Source organism: Charadrius vociferus, unplaced genomic scaffold (assembly GCF_000708025.1).
Source record: "Charadrius vociferus isolate BGI_N301 unplaced genomic scaffold, ASM70802v2 scaffold491, whole genome shotgun sequence".
In the NCBI taxonomy this organism is placed as follows: Eukaryota; Metazoa; Chordata; class Aves; order Charadriiformes; family Charadriidae; genus Charadrius; species Charadrius vociferus.
In genome coordinates, this window is record NW_009646960.1 from 512,122 (window position 1) to 523,189 (window position 11,068).

An 11,068-nucleotide genomic window follows, 5' to 3' on the forward strand; every position below is an offset into this window, starting at 1 on the left:
TGCATGTTAAAAGATAACTTTGCTAATGAAATACAGCACTGAATTGACTAGTTCAAGGCATGTCCTCCATAAAATTCTCTTGCTGTACTTTCTTCCAGGGATCTTTTTCAGCGAACATATATGAATCATTGCACTCATTGAATGTGATGCGATACCCCTTCTGCACAAATGTTGAAGGGTTTGGGGGTTTTAAGTGACAGACCAGTAATTCATGCAGTGTACTGTTCAGGCTGCCAGATTGCAGTCTGCGGAAGAGACACCTCTTAAACACATAGTATAGTTGAGTGGGTTTTCTTACTATGAGTATCTATGCTTCACTTATTTAGCATTGTCCTCCTGCTTTTGTACATGAATCTTGACGTTGGTGGACTTTTAACACTTTCTAGATATTTGTGTGTAAAATTTTCTGATCGCAACTCTTTCCTTTTTAATGATTTTCTTAATCTTTACAGGAAACCAGGAGGATCTACTCCCATAACAATGGCAGCAAAATCATCGCTCCTCAAAGTAATACTGCTAGGAGATGGTGGAGTTGGGAAGAGTTCCCTTATGAACAGATACGTCACCAACAAGTTTGACGCGCAGTTGTTTCATACAATAGGTGTGGAATTCTTAAATAAAGAGTTGGAAGTTGATGGACATTTTGTTACAATGCAGATATGGGACACAGCAGGTCAGGAACGTTTTAGGAGCTTGCGGACTCCTTTCTACAGAGGTTCTGACTGTTGCCTGCTGACCTTCAGCGTGGATGACTCTCAAAGCTTCCAAAACTTAAACAACTGGAAGAAAGAGTTCATTTATTATGCAGATGTTAAAGAGCCTGAAAGTTTTCCATTTGTGATACTGGGTAACAAAGTTGATATTGATGAAAGGCAAGTGTCCACAGAAGAAGCCCAAGACTGGTGCAGGAATAATGGCAACCATCCCTATTTTGAAACCAGTGCAAAAGATGCCACTAATGTTGCAGCAGCCTTTGAAGAAGCCGTTAGAAGAGTTCTAGCCTCTGAAGATAGATCGGATCACTTCATTCAAACAGATACAGTAAACCTTAACCGGAAACAGAAATCCAGTTCATCTTGTTGTTGACTTAATTTTTTTTTTTTGGCCAAATTACTTTTGACTAGCTTGCTCTATAAAAGGATGGGGAAGGTGTAGTAGATAAAATAGCAAATGGGTTTCACTCTGATATTAAAATTGTAATACTTTGCTGCTTTCTTGGGGGAGCAAAAGAAAAATTTCCATTCATGAGTGACCCATTATTGAATTAGTGATACTTTCTGTTTAGGAAGGTGTCAAGTAAAAACATTAATATAAGAATGTAATTTGCCAACTTTATTCAAATGATAAATACTTTGAATATAATTAAAACTTGAAAGTTCTAGAAGCACTACTTTGGAGAAACTATTCTGGAATTCAGGCACAAAGATACTTTTATATGTGTATATTTTTATGAAATCAGCATTCCATTTTTGTTTCACTAGAAGTCAGTTTCTTAATGCTAGATATTAAACTTCAGTCTCACTACATTCCTTTTGCTGTGAGTGGTACTTCATCTCTAAATGTGTTTATTATAAATTAATCTAGATTACGTTCAGGTGTTCTCTAATTCCCTAATGTTGCTATAATTTCTGTAGGTTTTTAAGTAGGAAATAAATTTCCTACATATTTAATGTCCATTTTCCCTTTCACTTACTACTCTAATGCTGTACTAACTTTTCCAGCAGTTTAATGCAAAATACTGATGACTTTTTAAGTTAGTACATGTCTTTGCCTTAAGTCCCATTCTAGCATGTTTCTGATCAATAAGGTAAAAAATCTGAGTAACTGAAGTATAACCATTTTTAGTGATGAAAAAGATATGCTTTATTCAGTCAGCTTTAATAGCACTTGAAGGGATCCACGTTATGACAAATTTGTAAGAGAACTTTTAGTATACAGCCTTAAAGTTCCAAACTTTTTGTTCCTGTTAACCTGAGCTATGAATGTGTTTATCAGTAATCTCTGCACTGTGAAACTAAGGATTGGCAATACGTAGAGAACTCAGGAAGCTCTTGACTTACAGTGGATTGTGACAGCTTTCAGCCCTAATACAAGTAAATACCTACAGCTAGTGTTTGAGCTGAATTTGATCCTTATTTAATTTGCTGGTTTAGGATATGGACTTACACATTTAAGACTGTCTTTAATATTACTGTACTCACTACATGGTGATGAACAGAGGCAAATTCTGTATTTATAGGACAGTCTTTCTGCAGCAATGCAGATGAAACCACAACAGGTGTATTTGAGGTTCTCCATTACAGTTAAATGGTAAAATGCTTGTTTGAGAAGTTGTTGGGTGTTGGCTCTCGGAGTACCTACTGTCCTTGTAATAGCAAACTTGATAGCGCACTATTGCTTCTATGTGTAATCTGACTGCTAAGAGGCATGCACGTACACACGTTGTGGACTTCAAAAGGAAGTCCGAGCCCTATAGGACAGGCCATGTTATCTAGTAAATATACAGACTCTGCTTTCTGTACAGCTTTTTTATTTTTTTTGTTCCAATAGAAAAGCCTTTCTTCAGAGTACAGTAACAGCAAGAGTTTTCTCTTATCTCTTCACTCTGTACCAGGTGTAATTATTTGGAAGTAAAGCTTGCAAAACAAACCCTTCTTGTCGCTCTTTATACACTTTTCTGCATGTATTGTATTCTTGCTTGAATCTGTCCAGGACAACTTTACTCCACAGATCTGCTGCTCCTGCCTGAAAGTGACATCTTCTTACCTTTTATATATTCCTAAGTCTAATTCATTCTTACAGTTCTCCTTATACAGCAACAGAACTGTTTTAACCTTCAGTCACCTAATAGCTAAATATTGAGCTGCAACTTCTGTTGTTTAATTTCTAGTCAATGAATGAAAAGATCTGTGAATTCCTCTTAACCTTAAGCTGAGAGAGCAAAAAGCTTTAAAAGTGAAGACTGCTTGTGTTGGGGGCTGCCAAGTGATGTGAAACTGCTGTAAAACTACTACCTTACTACTTGAAGCTTCCTTTAATGTTTATTTTAGTAGAGGTTAAGGTTAAAACAAAACAGGAGATGAAGTTACTGTGACTAGAATACTATACATACAATGCAAATAAGACTGCAAAAAGGAAACAATTGAGAATGAGAACCATTGTGGTCTTCCTTGTGCCTAAGCATCCATCTGTTTTTTCCCCATCTGTCCCTATTCCATGTAACATCATGGTTGCCATGCCTCCATCTGAGAAGTAGGTTTAATAAAGTTAAATAAAACTTAATACAGTAGAGTATTACTTGTGCCCTGGGAGCTGCTGTACCACAACTGTACAGTAATCACAGACGTGGCTAGTAAAGCTAAAGGGGGGGTGGTGTTACATGCTATAGTAAATAAGGCAGTATAGGAATTATTTTGAGGTCAGGATTTGGTCTCAGAAGACAACTATCAAGTCCATGAAAAAAGCAAAAGTCCTATGACAAGCAGATGTAGATGATAGGTACAAAAAAAAAATACTGTAATGCTTAACAACAATTCAACATTCCTGTACTTTGTGAAAGCTTAGTATCTATCATTCAATATGAGGTAAGGTAGGCACTTGTGGCTTATGTTTCAATTCACCAACTTATTTCAAGTACTAATTGTACCTTTAACTATTATGGGGTTCTATTAGCAATATTCAGAGTTCTGTAGAGTGACAGAGCATACTATGTAATACGTGTGCAAAGTTCCACATGTCCTTGAAAATGAGGAGCAAAAAAATACTGTCCTGGCACATCGGTGGGAATGGTGAAAGCTACATGTATTAGAAGAGGCAGCAAACTGGGTCGGGGTGGAAGAAACTAGCTAGGACACAGCTAACAGCTCATGTTACAGCAGAGCATACAGATGCTTAGCACAATAGTGCTGCTGGAACCAGGCTGCTTGCCTTAACAGTTGCTCTGTACTTCGAACAGATCTTACTTGAAGTTAAGTCATATGACAGGTTACCTGAACAGTAACAGAACTTTGCAGAAAGTTGCATTTCCAGCCTAGATTTATTAAGGCTGGTTCACGTTCTTAGCTTGTGCTAATGTTCTCATTTCCTTATGCTTGATTTTTGTACTATCTGGGGGAATTCTAATCCTTTCAACTCATAAACATTTTTGTTGCCTTTATCGCATGGTACAGGTTATCTGCTGCTTTCTCATTCTGCAACAGACTTCATTTGAATTCTTATTCCTAAGCCTCTGAGATGGGGCATGAACGTTATACTTGCAAAGGAGGTCTCTCTTCAGCCTTGTCTGTTGAGGAACCGTTCATTGTCTGATGCATGCTAGAACTGCATCTTTCAGATCTGGAGATTTGTGACTACAGCTGATCACAAGACAACTTTCACCTGTCAGTTCCAGGTAGCAGTCTTTCAGCCTATTGTAAAAAGTCACAAACCACAGCTTAAACAAGCATTCCTCTGTACACAGGGAAACCACAACTACCTATCCATGGTCCTTCAGAATTCTGTCACAAGACAATGTTCCTCACCGCAAACTCTGTAATTATTCACATAATGAGTCAGGACATAAGTCTCCCTTTCCTGTGGCCAGTAAGAGTCTGTTTTCATAAAGCCTAGATGGACCTATGAGACTGCATTTTCCATTTACAATTCCTATATTCAGAAGAGAAGGGGAAAGACGTATGCAGGTCATAAGAACAGGCACCGTTTGGCTAACTGCCTTCAGCGATCAGGCAAGAGAGAAAATGCTGTCATTTTACATAACTTCCTGCTGTGTGCTGGCAGAAAAGCATACAATTACCAAAAACATCAGTTTCTAAAAGCGGTGGAAATTCTCAGTGCTGATCATCTTTGCCACAACTTTTCTTACTGCCACACATACGATTATTTACTATAAGTATCTCCTCAGTGAGTCTTAACTGTTAGTATTTTTCGAATCATTGTGCTACTGAGGAGGCAGAAGACAGCAAAACAGCTGCAGCTTAGTGGCTTCTTATGAATGAGAACATTTTACCTCAAGTATTTCTGTTGCTTTCATGCATATAGCAAAAAAAAATAAATCAGTTGATTTACAGAAGATTTTATGACACTATCAAAATGCTGTACAATGCAGGTTTTATCAAGTAATACTGCAAAGACAAGTGTTGCCACCTTCACTTGCCACCCCACCAATAAAGGCAGCCTTACTGTGATCATCTAGTTTTCTCCTAAATCATGTAAAGTACACTCAACAGACATCCACACTGCATCATTTCAGGTTTTATTCAAGGTAAATATTGCAACCTTTATATTGTATTATTTTTCTCATGGAATATTTTACAGTGACAGTTTAGCAGTAAGTGTAAATTACAAAGAAATAATGTCTGACTGTACATTTAAAGCACATATACGTGTGGTCCCTTTAATTATACAGACTATACAAAATGTACTTCCTAGAACAGCATGCTACTTCCTTTGGAAATTACTTTTCAGACCAAAAAAAAGGTCCAAGCCGACAGCTTATACAGATTTGCTGCAAAAGGAAACAGACTACTAAAAAGATTGTGAAACCAACCAAAATATTAGGTACATATATGCCAAATAACCCATTTAAAAATTTCTATTTTGGAATGATGGTAAGTTTTGCAAAAGTGTCCCGAACCACATTTTACAGTGGAATAGTAGCCAGACAGGCCAAACAATGCCTTTCTGAAATCTCAACAGTGTTTCATGTTTCAAAGTTCTTAATCTAAATATATTTTCAAAAAGAAAGTTTTAACACTTGCAGAGATAATGGACAGAAGTGGGTTTAAACATGCAAATTTAATTTCATTTTTTTCCATGTGTTAATTAGAATCAAAGTCAGGGCAGACGTAGCTGTTGTGGTCTACTTTATTAATTCATTTCATTGATGCAACGCTGCAGCTAAACATGTATTGCACTAAAGCTTTAAAACTTTCAAAACTTCCTGAAATAATGAAGACAAAGCTTTGCTGATATATCCTTTTTCCTTTTAATTTAGCACTTATAATACATATTTTACACATTACAATATTAATATAGACCTGATTTAATACCACGAAGAGTAAAGTTAGTCTGGTTAGTCTGCAGAGTAACTTCTCTAGCAAAGGACTATAAATAGAAGAGTTTATAACAAAATTAACCATTTAGGCCAAACAGTCAAGAATTCCCTTTTACTCATACATAAGTCACATGATTGGAGATGTCTTTTGTGTTTAGATCTGATTTCCTCCCACCCTGTAGAAGAGGCTTACATTTCGCATATGCATGGACACCCACATGTCTCAGTTTGTCTTCAGCCCCTGACATTTTTAAACTTAGTTTTCATAACACATAAAAAGAAACTTTGAGATACGCAGTTTAACTAGAGAAGCTTGGCTGTTCTTATCGTATTGGGGGAAAAAAAAAAAAAGAGCTGCTTCAGCATCCAATTTGTCAGTCTTCAGAAAGATGAATATCAAACATGCTGAGAACTAACCAGAAGTACAGTTCAAATAAACAGGAAAGCGTGGAAAAAGCACTCACTCAGGGAAGTTATTTACTCAGCTTAAGAGGTGTTTCTTCCCAAGGAACTGTACTTTCCTCTCAAAGGCACTGGATCGAATAGGAGAATTGAGTTCATAAAATGGATTCATTGCAAACTGAGAAAAGAAGAAAAACTCATCAATAAGCACAATGCCCAGCACCGGAAAATGTTATTTCAAATGTTATTTCAAGCTATAAGCTTTCAGCCTATTGCAGAGCCACTTAAGCACAGAGCTCCTCACAGTCATTTGCTTTCCAGGCCCTTGCATTCTCCCCATATATGTGCACGGCCATCCCTTAGTACCAGCTCCTCGGAACAAATCCATCACGACACTGGTGGAAATTTCTGGTTTGGAAATTAGCATCATTCGAGTCCCGGTAGGAGGCCGTGATGGCAAAGCTCCCAGTCGGTGCCTACGACTGCCCCATCTAGTGGAAGTACCGCCGGCCTGTGAGAACACGGGGTACTTGCTCTGAGAGCCAAGTGCTTTGACCAGGCTCCTGCAGAACAGTCCTTTGCCTTCATTATCACCATTAACGACACAATACTGCCCCAAAATCACTGGACTAAAAGGAAAATAAATTCCAGAAGAACACAGTTTATAACAATTTAGGAAAATCTATTCTGCTAATGGAAAATGCAGCCTTTATGTCACACGTTATCAACTGGCTAATGTGGACTACATAGGTGTTTCTCCACTTACACAGACCCCCATGCTCATACAGGCATGCCTGAGCATGTACAGCAGAACACGCTAAAAAATACTGTAGTGAGACCGTAAGGAGTGGGTTCTTACCTTTATATACAAGTCATATACGTCATTAAAGAAGTTCTTAATTCCGTCTTCTTGCTTTACATCATGAAGCATTATAAATCTCATATGTAAAGCAATTAAGGAAAATTTAACTTTTACAAAGATTTAGATTAGATATTAGGAATAAATTCTTTACTGTCAGGGTGGTGAAACACTGGAACAGGTTGCCCAGAAAGGCTATGGATGCCCCATCCCTACAGGTGTTCAAGGCCAGGCTGGACGTGGCCTTGGGCAACCTGGTCTAGTGGGAGGTGTCCCTGCCCATGGCAGGGGGGTTGGAACTGGATGATCTTTAAGGTCCCTTCCAACCTAAACCATTCTATGATTCTATGAAAGACGAGAGACTTTTAACACATCCCGAGAGAAGCATTTACACCTAATTCTGCATATACGTAACAAGTTTAGCTGTACATGAAATAGCAGTGACTATAGGAGGAAGCATTAAAAGAAGTAACTGGAGCAGTAAAATTTAGAAAGCAAAGTTACTCTTTTTAAAGCTAGACAATTCTGAATGTGGATGATGCTCTCAGCACCTTTGCCATATACCCCTGAAGTTAAAGTGACATTCAACGTTACTTCCTATGTATAACAAATGCTTCACAGCAAACACTTCTAGGACTATCTGCACATAAGTTTAAGCCTTGGCACAACACTTTCAAGATTGGTGTGATTGACATCAAGCGTGTTTATCCCTACTTCTCCTCTCTAGCACTATCAAAGGGATGGGAACAGAACCTCATAAGCTTGCTCAGACCCTCTCATATTAGTCCCCTCTCATTCCTCTTTCTTCTACACCACATGAGCTCCACATTTCATTAGTCTATTTCAGCTCTTCCAAAAGGCAAAATCCACCTTTCCAATTGGTCCCAATTTCCAACACATGCTGTACCTCCCAACTTGCTTCATTCTGATGCTGGTGACTCTCTCTAACAATAACAGTGGTGAATAGCCAGAGAAATCTGTTCCAAACTCATTTAATCTAACATAACCCTTCCCGGCAAAAGGCTTTTCCTATATAAACATAAGGAAAGAGAAGAGGGAAGGATATGTCCAGCTGTGACAAAAGCAGAAACAAACCATTCGTTAAACTTGTCCACAGTCTTCAGATACATGTTGTTAGAAAGCCACATGTTCTCATCTACTAGGTCAAGAGCAGCATGGGCAATGAACTGGTTGAGATGGCGATGATCATCCTAATGTATTTCCAGAAGACAGAGGATTAGTAATTCAATGAAAGGAGTGAAATATAAATAATTTGCTCAAGTTGCTAAACAACTAGCGCTCAAGTTATGTAAAGTTAATATAACCCTTATTTTCTGCTACCTATGTGCCTGTAATTAAATGAAACCAGTATATATTGTCTTGGTTTAAAGAGAAAAAAAAAAGGTCATAATAAAAAGGTCATGACAAAAACAGTCTTGAGAGTGGCAAAACCAATAAAACAATATTTAGAGCTCAGGAATTAATTCAAGCGTGAATTATTTTGTTTACCAATGGGTAATCTCCCACTGCTAGCTTATTCCATAACAGAAGCCCTGATAAACATATTTTTCTCTGCTTTCCAGTCACCTGTTTTTGTGAAATTTACAGCAATTTAGCATTTTTTGGACCATAACGTCTGTCAAATTTGGCAAAAACTGAACAATAGGTTACAATGTGTGAAAGTTGGGGGACAGACGGAGAAAGCAGAGAGATAGAGAGGACAGCTATACTGGTAACATTACCCCCTAAAGATTCTGTTCTTGCAGGTTATTTGCCTTGAAACCTAGAATTATTTTATTGTTTTGGGGGGTTTTCTTTTTCCTAATAGCCCAGTGCAGACAAACATCCTGCAACTGTTTTTAAATATATACTTGCTGATGTAAATTGCCCTTCCTATAATAAACACGAATGGCCTTCACAGAGTGATCGCAGCCCTTAACACTACAGGAGTTGTGGGGAGAAAGAGCCATTTACTTTGTATACTAACTAGAACACTGGAGGACATCTGCCAAGAAGAAATTTGGGACTAAACCATACTGTAAGCTTATATTAGACTGGAAACATAAGTAGGCTTGCGCTGTTTCTCACAATATAGGGATGCTACTAATACCATTCTCACACCTCTCAGTGCACTGTTTTTCCCCCAAATGAAGTTTGGCTCAGCGCATTAACAGCTTTGCAAGTTCCATTAAACCATACTGAGGATGAGACTAAGTAGTGAAGTTTAAGGGGCAAAAGCTTGTGCTCATTTACCACATACATTATGCAAACCGCTCACTTCAGGCAGCTGTGCATCTGCACTGAATTCACTCTTAAACAGCATGTCTCCAAAACAGAAGTGATAAATGCCAAAACATACCGATGTCTACTAGTTGTCCTTCAGTGCACATCAAGTTTAGATTCTCTCTTATGAGAAAATGTAGTACTTTAATCTCAGTCAGACAAGAAGCTTACCTGAACCAAGTTATTTCCATTAGCGGAATGCAGAAAACGAATTTTTCCACTATCTGACACATCCTCACACTCACTGTCTAGTCTGACTAGCCTTACTTATGGTCTTTTAGGGGACACTAGTTCAAAATACAGAAAATGCCACACTGTTCAAATCGGTGACAGCATATAGTTCCATTTTTGGACACACTCACAGATAAATGCACTTCTATTCTGAAGTCTATTTTCTCTTTGATGGAATATCACAATGCATAATTTGTTCTGTTCCCACTGGGAACACTACTTATTGAGTAGTCTTACATTTCTCACATTTTCAAAACCGTATTTCATCAATACGGGTTTTAAACCTTTCCTACTCAAAAGCAGGACTATTGAAGATGATTAAAAATTAAGATTTCTTTATAGCATAAAAAATAAAGGACTTATGTTCCTTACTTTACCGTTTACTGTATATAGATGCCTTAAAATAGAGAATGACAGTAAGTGGCATTAAATAATGAACAGCTATTACAAAAGCTCTACGCAGTAAGAGCAATGACCAAAGTATGACTAGCATGCGTATTCTTCACCATACAGCATCAAATATTTAAGGAAACCATGTTTTACAAAGAACTAGTATGATCTAGCAAAGAATTTTAAGAGACTCAAGAACTTCAGAGTTCTACTCCCTATGGCAAAGTTTCTGTAAAAAAACAGAATGCAGTAGCTACTAGTAACACTTTTAACAACATGCTGGTCATGCTTCTAATACACTGTAAAATTATAAAAGAAAATGCACTATAATTACATCATAGGAGTATCACAGGGGGAAAAAACACACCTTGGACTCTACTTTTCCAGGAGGCAGAAATTCCATTTCAAATATGGGATTATCATGATGACCAACTATCACAAAGTAGAAACTTCCAGACATTCTTCAGTATAGCGTTCCTTACAAAAAAAATAAATAGATAGACATGCTTTACTGATGAGTGTATATACAAACTCTTAATCCATCTGAAAATGTTCCTAAAAACCAGTCAACATGCTTCCTATTCATATTTACCATAAAGAGAGAAAGCCACTTTCTTAGGTATGCACATTTACACTTCAATGAGGGGAACAATATCCTTAGAAAGCAGAACATCTGCTGGAAGTCAATCTAGTTACTACTACTGCTTTTACAAACTCTTCCTGTACAACTGACTGATGATTTAACCCCTGACATCCCTCCCAGTGACTCGGACGGCAACCATCGCATGAACTAACACGGTGTACCCGTCTCTGAGGAATCTCCTCACTTGTCTCTCCCGGGGGGGGGGGGG

At 37.8% G+C, this 11,068-nt stretch overlaps 2 protein-coding genes across 2 annotated transcripts; one reads left to right on the forward strand and one right to left on the reverse strand.

Annotated features, from left to right (window-relative positions):
* The first annotated feature begins 450 nt into the window (after nt 1–450).
* On the forward strand, nt 451–1,526 carry RAB9A (RAB9A, member RAS oncogene family). The gene has a single exon (XM_009895210.1). The coding sequence runs from the start codon at nt 481–483 to the stop codon at nt 1,084–1,086; it is 606 nt and encodes a 201-aa protein (XP_009893512.1). The 5' UTR covers nt 451–480; the 3' UTR covers nt 1,087–1,526.
* A 4,599-nt stretch (nt 1,527–6,125) lies between these two features.
* Nucleotides 6,126–10,695, reverse strand: TRAPPC2 (trafficking protein particle complex 2). The gene is made up of 4 exons (XM_009895211.1): nt 10,585–10,695; nt 8,380–8,524; nt 7,314–7,399; nt 6,126–6,632 (listed from the first exon to the last, which is right to left on the reverse strand). Exons 1-4 carry the CDS (start codon nt 10,675–10,677, stop codon nt 6,534–6,536), a joined length of 423 nt encoding a protein of 140 aa, XP_009893513.1. The 5' UTR covers nt 10,678–10,695; the 3' UTR covers nt 6,126–6,533.
* Nucleotides 10,696–11,068: the final 373 nt, after the last annotated feature.